Below are 13,087 nucleotides of genomic sequence, written 5' to 3'. Positions count from 1 at the left end.
AACAGGGGAACTTGGAGGGTCTGTGAACTGTGTGAACTCCACTGGCAGGTGGGGTGCTGACCTTTGGGATTATGCCGCCTGAGGCAGCTGCTTGAAACCACCTAATGGGTGGGCCGGCCCTGAATCCAGTTCACCCGCAAACTCTCTCCATGCCAGGCCAGCTCAGCTGGGTCACCTACCGTTGCCCTCCTGCGGGCAAAGCTCACAAGGGTCTCCCCAGCCTTCCCCGGGCATCTTGCTGCAGCAGCACCGGGCCTTGGTGGTGTTGAAGGCCTTTGGCACGGAACATTTGCCGTTGTCGAAGCGGGTGAAGCAGAAGCTTTGCCGGGTGTCTGAAGGGCAGAGGAAGAACAGGGCACAGGCCCTATATTATTGCTGCTCATTCCCACCCCCGGTGATAATTTTATTCTTCAAGCTTTTCCCTAAACTTATTAGGGCTGGAGGGGCGCGGTTGGCGCTGTGAGTTAAACCACAGAGCCTAGGAGTTGCCGATCAGAAGGTAAACGGCGTTCCGTGTGCTGCGCTGGCTCGCCAGATGCAGCTTGTCACGCTTGCCACGTGACCTGGAAGTGTCTGCGGACAGCGCTGGCTCCCGGCCTCTAGAGTGAGATGGGCGCACAACCCTAGAGTCTGTCAAGACTGGCCCGTACGGGCAGGGGTACCTTTACCTTTTTACTGTACAAAAACACATGTGTTGCCTCTTTTTTCAAGTTGTGTTTTCTACAGTTGCATTCCCTTTGTTGTGAGACATTAGTGTTACGTACAATGTTAGGAAGAAAAGAGGGGACAGAGGGGGAATGGTGAGTGGGGTGGGGTCGGGTGGTTATGCTTCTATTCTTATGCTTAGTGTATGTGTGGGGTTTTGCGTCAGCGTGGCAAAGCGTGTGGGGGTTTGCGTTTAATGGCAGGTGGCATTGCGTGGTTTAAATCACTGAGTCTAGGTCGGCGGTTCAAATCCCCGCAATGACGGGGTGAGCTCCCGTTGCTCGGTCCCTGCTCCTGCCAACCTAGCAGTTCGAAAGCACCTCAAAGTGCAAGTAGATAAATAGGTACCGCTTTGGCGGGCAGGTAAACGGCATTTCCGTGCACTGCTCTGGTTCACCAGAAGCGGCTTAGTCCTGCTGGCCACATGACCCGGAAGCTGTACGCCGGCTCCCTTGGCCAGTAAACGAGATGAGCGCCGCAACCCCAGAGTCGGCCACGACTGGACCTAATGGTCAGGGGTCCCTTTACCTTTAAAAACCACCAAGAGGATAGTATGGTCCCAGAGGAGGGGGGTGGATGGACATCCGGCCAGGGTAGGATGGGGAAAACAGTGCCACTGGGTAGTCACTCACCGAAGCAGCGCCGGCCGTTGTCGGAGAGCACAAAGCCAGGTGGGCAGATGCACTGGAAGCTCCCAGGTGCGTTGGTGCAGGTCCCGAAGAGGCAGATATTGGGCTCCTCCTCGCATTCGTTGATATCTGTTTGCAACAGCAAAACAGGCAGCTGGTTAAAGCAGCTAAGAGAACAACGGGTTGTCTCCAATGTTAGTCCTTCTCAAAGTGAAATGAAAGGGTGCCTTGGCTCCATTAACACCAACAGGTCTACTCTTGGTTCCATTTACACCAACAGGTCTACTCTGGTCAGAGGTGAGTCAGCTGCAACACAAATATACAGCCGTATCCGAAGGAGCGTCTCCACCCCCATCGTTCTGCCCGGACACTGAGGTCCAGCACCGAGGGCCTTCTGGCGGTTCCCTCCCTGTGAGAAGCCAAGTTACAGGGAACCAGGCAGAGGGCCTTCTCGGTGGAGGCACCCGCCCTGTGGAACGCCCTCCCACCAGATGTCAAAGAGAACAACAACTACCAGACTTTTAGAAGACATCTGAAGGCAGCCCTGCTTAGGGAGGCTTTTAATGTTTGATGTATTGCAGTATTTTAGTATTTTTTTTGGAAGCCGCCCAGAGTGGCTGGGGAGGCCCGGCCAGATGGGCGGGGTATAAATTATTATTATTATTATTATTATTATTATTATTATTATTATTATTATTATTACCTTGGTCTCGAACAGAATGCGTCCCACGATTCCATTCGACTCCTGGAACCAATCGAAAACCAAGGCGCGGCTTCCGATTGGCTCCAATCAGAAGCCGGGTCTGATGCTCGGCTTCTGATTGGAACCAGAACACTCACTTCCGGGTTTCGATCGTTTGGGAGCTGATTTGTTCGGGGGCCAAGGCGTTTGAGAACCAAGGTATGCGTGTTTATGGAACAGTTTTCTTCAAATCCTTTCCCCAGCTTATTTTGGCAGTTGCGTCCAGTGTTAGCCCTACTTAGAGAAGACCCAGTGGAATTAAAGGACATGACTAACTGGGACATCACCAGTAGAGACATCACCTTGCCAACAAAGGTCCGTATAGTTAAAGCTCTGGTTTTCCCAGTAGAGATGTATGGAAGTGAGAGCTGGACCATAGAGAAGGCTGATCGCCGAAGAATGGATGCTTTTGAATTATGGTGCTGGAGGAGACTCTGGAGAGTCCCATGGACTGCAAGAAGATCAAACCTCTCCGTTCTTAAGGAAATCATCCCTGAGTGCTCACTGGAAGGACAGATCCTGAAGCTGAGGCTCTAATGCTTTGGCCACCTCCTGAGAAGAGAAGACTCCCTGGAGAAGACCCTGATGTTGGGAAAGATGGAGGGCACAAGGAGAAGGGGACGACAGAGGACGAGATGGTGGGACAGTGTTCTCGAAGCTGCCAGCATGAGTTTGACCAAACTGCGGGAGTCAGTGGAAGACAGGAGGGCCTGGCGTGCTCTGGTCCAGGGGGTCACGAAGAGTCGGACAAAACTAAATGACTAAACAACAACAATTGGGTGCCCAGCTCAGTGGTAAGGCTTTAGATGCAGAAGGCTCCAGGTTCGATTCCAGCCGTGCTGGCAACGTTCCTTTTCCTGAAACCCTGGGGAGCAGCTGCCAGTCTGTGTAGATGACATTGAGGTGGATGGACTAGGCAGCTGCTGCCCACGTTCTTAACTTAGATCCGCTCATTTCAGTTAATAGAATTTCATTGGGCACAACAATTTATATATCGTCGATTTTGCCTTATTCAAACTCCCCAAGATGTTCTGCAGCAAAAACAAACCAAGGTTTACCAAGCGCGGCTTCAGCCACAACAAACCGTGGAGAAGCAGCAAAGAAAGAGCTTTGAAAAATAATAATAATAATAATTTTTATTTATACCCCGCCCTCCCCAGTCAAGGCCGGGCTCAGGGCAGCTAACAAGCAATAATAAAAACAAGTTGAATGAATACAACTTAAAAACAAGATTAAAATACAACATGAAAATACTGAAACATTAAAATATTAAAATGCAGCCTCATCACAGGAGGAGAAAGGAAAAAGAAAGAGGGGGAGGGAATCAAATTGGCTCCAAGCCAAAGGCCAAGGGGAACAACTCTGTCTTACAGGCCCTGCGGAAAGAAATCAGATCCCGCAGGGCCCTGGTCTCATGAGACAGAGCGTTCCACCAGGCTGGGGCCAGTGTTGAAAAGGCCCTGGCTCTGGTTGAGGCTAATCTAACTTCCTTAGGGCCCGGGACCACTAGGGTGTTGCTATTTATGGACCTTGAGGCTCTCCGTGGGGCATACTGGGAGAGGCAGTCCCATAGGTACGAGGGTCCTAAGCCGTGAAGGGCTTTAAAGGTCAAAAGCAGCACCTTAAATCTGACCCTGTACTCCACCGGGAGCCAGTGCAGCTGGAAAAGCACTGGGTGAATATGCTCCCATGGCAGAGACCCCGTGAGGAGCCTCGCTGCAGCATTCTGCACCCGCTGGAGTTTCTGGGACAGCTTCAAAAATGAAACTTACCGATGCAGTTGTCGTTTTGGACCTCATAACCCGGCGGACAGATGCAACGGAAGGAGCCTTCTAGGTTCTGGCAGGTCCCTGGAGAGCAAGTCCCGGGAAGGCTGACACATTCGTTGATGTCTGCGAGGAAGAAGGAAAGAGGGTCAGCGTGGAGATGTTCGGAGTCACCCAATGGGGCTCTAGCTTCTGCCTCTGATTCTACTAAAAGGTAAAGGGACCCCCGACCATTAGGTCCAGTAGTGACCGACTCTGGGGTTGCGGCGCTCATCTCGCTTTACTGGCCGAGGGAGCCGGCGTACAGCTTCCGGGTCATGTGACCAGCAGGACTAAGCCGCTTCTGGCGAACCAGAGCAGCGCACGGAAACGCCGTTTACCTTCCCGCTGGAGTGGTACCTATTTATCTACTTGCACTTTGACGGGCTTTCGAACTGCTAGGTTGGCAGGAGCAGGGACCGAGCAACGGGAGCTCACGCCGTCGCGTTGATTCGAACTGCCGACCTTCTGATCGGCAAGTCCTAGGCTCTGTGGTTTAACCCACAGCGCCACCCGTGTCCCTCTGATTCTAGACTTCTCACTAAACTCTTTTCCCACATCAGCTTCCGACACCTGCTCCTCCCAGTCTGTTCCTCCTTCTCCCTCTGACTCCTCATTGTTGTCCTGCCACCAATCCCCGGGCTCTGAGCCTTGGGGGTTCCCTGGCTGGTGCCTCCATCCCCTCCTCTGCCTCCACGACAGCCGGTCAGATTAAAAGCCCTTGCATTCGTTTAGCAAGCCCTGGACGGCTTAGGGCTAGGGTACCTCAACGAATCGCCTGATCCCTTATATCCCAGTTCGATCGCTGAGATGCTGGAACGCCCTTGGGTCATTCCCTGAGTTGGTGAAGTTCATTGGACAACGATGAGAAATCGTGCCTTTCGTGTCATTGGCCCAGTCCTGCAGAACTCCCTGCCACTATAAATTCAGCAGGCGCCTTTTCTGCCAGCTTTTAAACTCCTCCTGGAAACTCTTCTGCGGTGTAGGCCATTAAGAATGCGTCCCTCCACAACGGTGTCTACTTTTGACCTTTTAAATATGGTTTTTTAAAAATTGTACTGTTATATTTTATTGCTGTAAATCGCTCTGATATATTTTTAAAAGACACTGCAGTATATACCGCATTTTTCGCTCCATAAGACGCACCCGACCATAAGACGCACCTAGTTTTTAGAGGAGGAAAACAAGGGAAAAAATATTCTGAATCTCAGAAGCCAGAACAGCAAGAGGGATCGCTGCGCAGTGAAAGCAGCAATCCCTCTTGCTGTTCTGGCTTCAGCGATAGCTGTGCAGCCCACATTCGCTCCATAACACGCACACACGTTTCCCCTTACTTTTTAGGAGGGAAAAAGTGTGTCTTATAGAGCGAAAAATACAGTAATTATTTTTTATCATTATAGATGAATAAAAGAAATGGAATGTAACAATAACTCTGCTGAATTTCTAGTGGCAGGGAGTTCCGCAGGACTGAGCCAATGACACTAAAGGCTCGATTTCTCATTGTTGTGATTCTATGCCTCGTTTGAGAGTCTGGAAACGAAGAGGCCTGCTTGTTGCTGGCTGGTGGGATGGATTCCCTCTGGGGATGTCCCACCCTGCTTGGACCACACCACCCTTCCTGGGGGGTCTCCAGGGAGCGGATCCGGAAGACACCCACCGACGCAGTTCTTGCCGTCCGGCGTGTGGTCGTAGCCCTCCTGGCAGAGGCACCGGAAGGAGCCGATGTTGTTGATACACTGACCGTTCCGACACACCTGCCCCGCCAGCGAGGAGCATTCGTCGATGTCTGCGGGAGGAGAGAGAGAACATGAGCGGGGAGCTGCGCCGGCAAAGTGTGTCCCCGTAAGACGGCTGAGCCACCTCCCACCGCAGGAATCTAGAGCAGTTCGCAACATAGCTGTCAACTTCCAGATCTGAAAATAAGGGACCAGCAGCCTCGAAAATAAGGGATCAGCAGCCAAAATAAGGGATTTTCAGAGCACAGGTATGTTCGCCTTCTGAGCCCCTCCGAGCCAAAGGCAGAAAGCCCAGCCAGCAGCCAAACGAAGCCTCAAGCGGTGGTTCCCACAGCGCAGCAACCCGGCAAAGGGGATGCAGCAAGGGAAACCACCGTCACCTCTCCGCTGGGAAGCGCTGAGCAAAGGTGAGTCCCCAGGCAACACGGCCGACTTGATCGGCACAAGGCATGCAAGCTCCACCCCCCAGTCGTTCTTAGACTCCTTATTGGGTGAGCAACACAGCCAAGCAACGCAGTTGGAGCCTCCCTCCTCCCTGGCCGGCAGGGAGGGAGGGAGAGGAGCTGCTTCCTTTGAAACCCGGGAAATTTAAGGGACATCATCAATAAGGGACAGCAGCGGGACACGGCGCTGGGATAAGGGACTTTGCCGCCAAATAAGGGACGGTTGACAGCCATGGTTCGCAACCCAAGGGCTGACATATCCTCCCGAGGGCCGTGAGCTGGGGCGGCTTGGAGGGCCACACTTGGTCCTCAGGTCCTGCCCGTACTCTTACCCATGCAGTCGTTGTTGTGGGTTAGCTCAAACCCAGGGAAGCAGAGGCAATTGTAGGAGCCGACGGTGTTTTTGCACGTTCCGTTCCCGCAGGGCTGGCGGTCACACTCGTCAATGTCTGTGGATGCAAAAACAGCGAGAGGGGTTTGATGTGATGTCAACTGGTGCACTTCAGAGCCTCTGAAGCGATCCTAAGAACAAGCCAGAATCAGTGGCGTTGCGTGGGTTGTCAGCACCCGGGGCAAGGCAAGTAATTTGCGTCCCCTAACCCAGGACAAGGTCTGTAATTTGCGCCCCAAACCCGGAGCAAGGCAAGTGATTTGCGCCCCCCCGCTGCACTGTCCCTCCCCCAGATAGTCCCTCGCTCTCTCTCCGCACCGCACGCCTGGCACCCTCCCCTCCACAGTGGGCGGCGACCTGGCAGCTCGGATCGGATTCGCACAGCAAGCACTGCAGTGAGAGAGAGTGAGTGAGCCAGGTAGGGGCAGAGAGCTGCGAGTGCGAGCGCGCCCCCCCCAGATGTTGCGGCCGGTGCGGCTGGCCCCCCCTGCACCCCCCACACTATGCCACTGCCCAGAATGATTAACTCTGCATTGTATACAGCCAGTGCCGGATTGAAAAAGGTAAAGGTATCATTGCCCGTTCGGGCCAGTCTTGCCAGACTCTAGGGTTGTGCGTCCATCTCACTCAAGAGGCCGGGAGCCAGCCCTGTCCGGAGACACTTCCGGGTCACGTGGCCACCGTGACATCACTGCTCTGGCGAGCCAGAGCCGCACACGGAAACGCCGTTTACCTTCCCGCTAGTAAGCGGTCCCTATTTATCTACTTGCACCCGGGAGTGCTTTCGAACTGCTAGGTTGGCAGGCGCTGGGACCGAACAACGGGAGCGCACCCCGCCGCGGGGATTCGAACCGCCGACCTTTCGATCGGCAAGCCCTAGGCGCTGAGGCTTTTACCCACAGCGCCACCCGCGTCCCTAGTGCCGGATTTAAGTATAAGCTAAACAAGCTATAGCTTTGGGCCCCACTCTCTTGGGGGCCCCCAAAAAAAATTAAAGGGGAAAAAAACTGGACATACATTTCCAAAATATAAGATAGAAAACAAATAAAATAAAACCTACATCCAGCAACAGTGTTTTGTGTTGTCCAGACTCCTATGATGTAAGTCATGGGCCTCGCCTGCTCCCAAAAATATCACTGGTTTGCTCCATTCTATATATACGGTGCCTACATTCTTCTATTTATAATTATTAATAGTTTGCATCATATGTTTGCACCTATGCCATGTTATAGCAAGTTTCTATATAGGGTGCCTACATTTTGCATGGACTGGTTGCTTGGCAACATGGGCAAATGGCTTGCGATACAATCGATAACAATTTATTGATCTTCCAAAAATAGCAATACAAAAAAAAACAAAAAACAAACCCATAACCAAATCAAACCATAAATTTCGATCAACTTCTCTCCATTCCGCCTCTTGGTTCCTTTATAATAAACTTGTTTATGCACGTCCTTGAAACCTTATATACTTAACAACCCAGTTTTTAAAACCTTCTTCGTCTTATTGCAAGTGACTTTTTAAAGTTATACTAAAGTAAAAAAAAATCTGTACACGAAACTTTAAAAATATGCTTTAAACAATTGCCCTTTTCTTTGGTAATAATTTGCCCTGCATGGTTCAATAATCTATTTCTATGGGGAAACCCAGCCAGATGGGCGGGGTACAAATAATAAATTATTATTATTATTATTATTTTGCCAGTCTTCTTCTTTCCTTTAAACATTTCCCTCCCAATTCGTTTTCTGTTTTTTTCTTTCAAAGCCATCCAAACTGGTGGCCGTCATGTGGCAGTGAGTTCCCCTGCTCAACTGCAAAATCGGCAGCAAAGATCCCTACTCACCCATGCACATGGTCAGGTCCCCGGTGGCTTTGAACCCGTTGAAGCAGATGCAGAGGTAGCTCCCTTCCGTGTCCACGCAGTCGCCGTGGCTACAGACGTTGGGGATCTCCTGGCACTCGTTGCGGCCTAGGGAAACAAGGACAGGAAACGTACAGCCCAGGTGAGTGACCGAGAGAAGCCAGCATCTCAGGTACGACCTCTCTGGAATGCAGAGGGCAACCTGCTGTTAGGATCGTCCTACTCCTGTGTAGGACGCTCCTAACAGAAGTAGTGATGTATGGAAGTGAGAGCTGGAAAATAAAGAAGGCTGATTGCCGAAGAATGGATGCTTCAGAATTCTGGTGCTGGAGGAGACTCTTGAGAGTCCCATGGACTGCAAGAAGATCAAACTGATCCATTCTGAAGGAAATCAGCCCTGAGTGCTCACTGGAAGGACAGATCCTGAAGCTGAGGCTCCAATGCTTTGGCCACCTCATGAGAAGAGAAGGCTCCCTGGAAAAGACCCTGATGCTGGGAAAGATGGAGGGCAGAAGGAGAAGGGGACGACGGAGGATGAGATGGTGGGACAGTGTTCTCGAAGCTGCCAGCATGAGTTTGGCCAAACTGTGGGAGGCAGTGGAAGACAGGAGTTCCTGGTGTGCTCTGGTCCAGGGGGTCACGAAGAGCCGGACACGACTAAATGACTCAACAACAACAACAAAGCGACCACAGCCCCCTGAAGTTGGCTCCTGCACCTAGTTGACCTGCGGAACTCCCTCCCACAAGCTCCGCGACAATCCCCTTGCTTCCTTAAATCCTACTGACAGGAGTGCCTGGTGTGCTCTGGTCCATAGGGTCAGGAAGAGTGGACATGACTAAATGACTAAACAACAACAACAACATGGGCTAGATCCACATGTGTGTGTGTGTGTGGCAGGGCGAACGAAGGCGTTGTGACGCCCGGAGCAGGGCGTCGCTACGCAGAGTGCATGTGTGGCGTTGCTACGTGCGACGCATGCTCCGTACGTAGTGATGCCGCACATGCGTTGAACATAGCGGTTTGCCGGTGGCGCTGCTCCAGTGCCGTATGGACGGTGCCAGGATCCTCTGCTCGCGACTGCAGCCACAAACGGAGGAACCTCTACATGCGGCTGTAACGGTGCCAGCGGGATCCCACCGCCGTCCGTACGGTGCTTGAGCGGCGCCGGCGGCAAACCGCTATGTACAGCGCATGCATCTACCCCAAACTTAAAAATGGAAAGTGTAATGCTGGCGGTCAACAAAAGAGGTTTGAAGACCCTCTCAAGGCAAATCTCTTAAAATGTAGTATAAACACTGACAACTGGGAAACACTGGCCTGCGAGTGCTCCAATTGGAGAACAGCCTTGACCAAAGGTGTCATGGGCTTTGAAGACACTCGAACTCAGGACGCAAGGGAGAAACGTGCTAAGAGGAAGGCACGCTTGGCAAATCCACACCGTGATCAACTCCTGCCCGGAAACCAATGTCCCCACTGTGGAAGGACGTGTGGATCCAGAATTGGACTCCACAGTCACTTACGGACTCACTGTTAAGACCGTGTTCATCGAAGACAATCTTACTCAGCTATGAGTGTTCAAAGAAGAAGAAGAAGAAGACGAGGAGGAGGAGGAAGAGGAAGAAGAAGAAGGAGAAGGAGAAGGAGAAGGAGAAGAAAACTATTGTAGTAGTATTAGTTGCTGTCTTCTTCTGGTTATTTTCTATTATTATTATACGTCCCTATTTTCATCAGATAAATGTGTGGAGGGCATGATATTCTGTGTGGCAAACCAACAGCTGGCAGACTGCGTGCGTTAACAGTTGCCTCAAGAGAATTGAGCTGGAAAATAGAGGATTAAGAGGTTCTGTCAAGGCTTCAGGGAATCCTATCCCTCTCACTGTGGGATGCCGAGAAGCAGAGAAACAAGAAGAGCTCTTACCATGTAGCTTATTCAATAGTCACAGAGAGAGACGAAGGAATGCGGTCTCTCTTAGATAATGGCGTTGCTCTGAGTAACGTCCCACCCCCTCAGTCCCTCCTATTCTACGTCATCCCTGCGTCGGCTGATCTGTGCTTTCAGCCTCTGAGCTTTCTGTTCTCCTACTCTCAAGGCACGCTGGGTCCTGGGAGAGGGTGGCAGGGATCAGGAATGCTTCCAAGAGACACTGAATCTGTTAACTGTCTCTCCCCTGGTGCGTCTTCTTCTTCCTGCTGCTCTCCCAATATTTCCCAGCTTCTCCCCTCTGCAGCCTCTGAACCGTGCCCTTCTGCAAACCACCGTTCTAAATCTATACTGTCTCCCTCTTCTCTGGGGAGTACAGGAGGATTCCTCCTCAGTCCAGCCCCTGAGAAGCTGCTCTCTGCCTCCTTTTCTCTCCTTCCAGGGAGATCGCACAGGCCTGGAGTTAAAGGGAAGGTGGCTGTTCGACGGCTCCAAGTGAAGCCCCCCACCCCTGGGTCTGGGGTGCTAAGGAGCGCCTCCCGACTTACCCACACATGCTCCGCTCGGTGACAGCTTGTATCCGGAAGAGCACTCGCACCGGTAACTTCCTGGGCTGTTGAGGCAATCGGCATTTCTCTGGCAGAGGTTCTCGCCGCTGCTGCACTCATCGATGTCTGTAGGGGATTGGAAAGGGGGCAGCCAGAAGCAACACATGATTCATCCCACTTGTCTGGGGCATGGCCTCTTCCAGGCAATGCGCTCGCATGCGCAGTGACAGTGCCTTCATGTTCCAAGCAGCCCTTTCTGACACCTCTGTCCCCCACCCCCCAAACTGGGGAGCCAGCATGCCATCAATCGCATGCACAGTGGTGTAGCAAGGTTAGGTGGTACCCGGCGTGGAAATAATTTTTGTCAACCCCTCCCACATTGAAATTCCCCCTCCCTCCCTCCACCCCACGTCAAAGAAAACTGCGCAGGCAGTTATCCGATGAAGGTCTTGCCTTCTCCCTCTTCCTCCCTCCTTCCGTCAAAGAAAGCTGTTCTTTAGAACATCTATTCTTTAGATGTTCCTTTTATGAAGAGGCATGTAGTGATACCATTGATCCCCTACTGGTGAGGCTCGCTGACCTCCCGGAAAAGCAAAAATTTGACCTTTTCCTGTTAGGCAAAGAACAGAAGATGACCCGGATGGTTGCTAGATTCTGTGCACAGACCATCTCCTGACTCAAACTACTATTTTTCGCTCTATAAGACGCACCAGAGCACAAGACGGTGCTTCAGGTTAAGAACAGTTTCAGGTTAAGAACGGACCTCCGGAACGAATTAAGTACTTAACCTGAGGTACCAACTGTATGTTGTTTTAATTGTCTGTTCTGCTTCTGGAACTGTACCCTCAAGTGTGTTTTATGAGCTGGTCTCCGTCAATAATAAATTATCTATCTACCTAGCCCCATAGGTCTCGTTCTCCGTGACCCACAGCCCCTACCTTCGCAGATGAGCAGGATGTTGTTGTAGCTGAAGCCGATAGGGCACTCGCAACGGAAGCTACCGATCTGGTTGATGCAGACTCCGTTGGTGCAGATGGCAGGGATCTCGCTGCATTCGTCGATATCTGCGGGAAAGTAAGTGGTTTTTTTGCCAGCCAGAGCGTGCCGAACTGCAGTTATGGCCCCTCTCAGGCGGGCGCCATTGCAGTCCAGCGTTCAGCCCCTCCCGCCATTTCTTGCCCTTACGTACTTCTGAGAAGCCCAAAACGAAGATTTCAAATCAAAAGAGAAGCTGGTCTCTTACATTAAAAACCCGACAGTACCAAATTATCAAAGGCTTTTCACCAAAGCCAGACGAAACGTCTTTCCTTCTGCAGTGTTGGCAGGCAGGTTGAGAGGCAGTGGCGTAGCGTGGGTTGTCAGCACCCGGGGCAAGGCAAGTAATTTGCGCCCCCCCTGCTGCACTGTCCCTCCCCCAGATAGTCCCTCGCTCTCTCTCCACACCGCACCGCACCGTACGCCTGGCACCCCCCCCCTCCACAGTGGGCGGCGACCCGGCGGCTCGGATCGGATTCGCACAGCCAGCACTGCAGTGAGAGAGAGTGAGTGAGCCAGGTAGCGGCAGAGAGCTGCGAGTGCGAGCGCGCCCCCCCCAGATGTTGCGCCCGGTGCGGCCGGCCCCCCCTGCACCCCCCACGCTACGCCACTGTTGAGAGGAGTTCCCTACCAGGACAGACTTTGCTCATGTGCTCAAGACATCGATTCCATAAAACATATTTTGTTGCACTGTGCAAAATATGAGCAAGCCAGGGCTGAACTGATATTACCCTTGCTGGTATCTTTCTCGGGAAAATCAGAGGCTCGCTATGTCAGGTTCCTATTGGAAGACCGGACAAACGCTAGAACATTAGCAGTGGCAAAGTTTTTATCGGTGGTTGCAAGAACCAACGATCCCTATATTCTGAACAAAATGCTTGTTTAACCTGGAGGTAGGCTGTCTGAATTGTGTATTGCTTTGTAACGATTTGTTGGGTCTCTGGACCGTAATAAAGATTGATGATGACAGAAGCTGGTCAGAGGGTGCGAATCTTCACTACTTCTTTTTTTAGATCTTTGACTCCAACTAGTCACAATTGGTCGAACTACAGGGCAGAGAAAATTCATACAGTGGTACCTTGGTTCTCAAACGGCTTGGTACCCAAACGCCGAAAACACGGAAGAAAATGTTCCGGTTTTCAAACGCTTTTCAGAAGCTGAAGGTCTGATGCGACTGTCGGCTATTGTTTCCAGGGTGCCTGCGCCAATCAGAAGCCACGCCTTGGTTTTTGAACATTTCGGAAGTCAAACGGACCATGAGGACGGATTA

General features: G+C 51.8%; 1 protein-coding gene across 8 annotated transcripts in view; it reads right to left on the bottom strand.

Annotated features, from left to right (window-relative positions):
- Window positions 1–13,087, bottom strand: part of FBN3 (fibrillin 3) — a 153,870-nt gene that overhangs the window by 22,684 nt on the left and 118,099 nt on the right. For 7 of the 8 annotated variants that reach the window (XM_083421307.1, XM_083421313.1, XM_083421311.1 and 4 more), the window contains 8 exons: window positions 11,721–11,846; window positions 10,783–10,908; window positions 8,295–8,420; window positions 6,393–6,509; window positions 5,539–5,667; window positions 3,849–3,968; window positions 1,338–1,463; window positions 180–332 (listed from right to left, as the gene is read on the bottom strand). In XM_083421307.1, the coding sequence (XP_083277433.1) occupies window positions 180–332; window positions 1,338–1,463; window positions 3,849–3,968; window positions 5,539–5,667; window positions 6,393–6,509; window positions 8,295–8,420; window positions 10,783–10,908; window positions 11,721–11,846 (1,023 nt within the window). The remainder of the gene's footprint in view (window positions 1–179; window positions 333–1,337; window positions 1,464–3,848; window positions 3,969–5,538; window positions 5,668–6,392; window positions 6,510–8,294; window positions 8,421–10,782; window positions 10,909–11,720; window positions 11,847–13,087) is intronic. The other variant, XM_083421314.1, reaches the window with a different exon arrangement.

This window comes from Podarcis tiliguerta (assembly GCF_965153285.1).
Source record: "Podarcis tiliguerta genome assembly, chromosome: 18".
NCBI lineage: Eukaryota > Metazoa > Chordata > Lepidosauria > Squamata > Lacertidae > Podarcis > Podarcis tiliguerta.
Note: the sequence above shows the minus strand (reverse complement) of the source record. Positions and strands in the feature narration are given on the sequence as shown.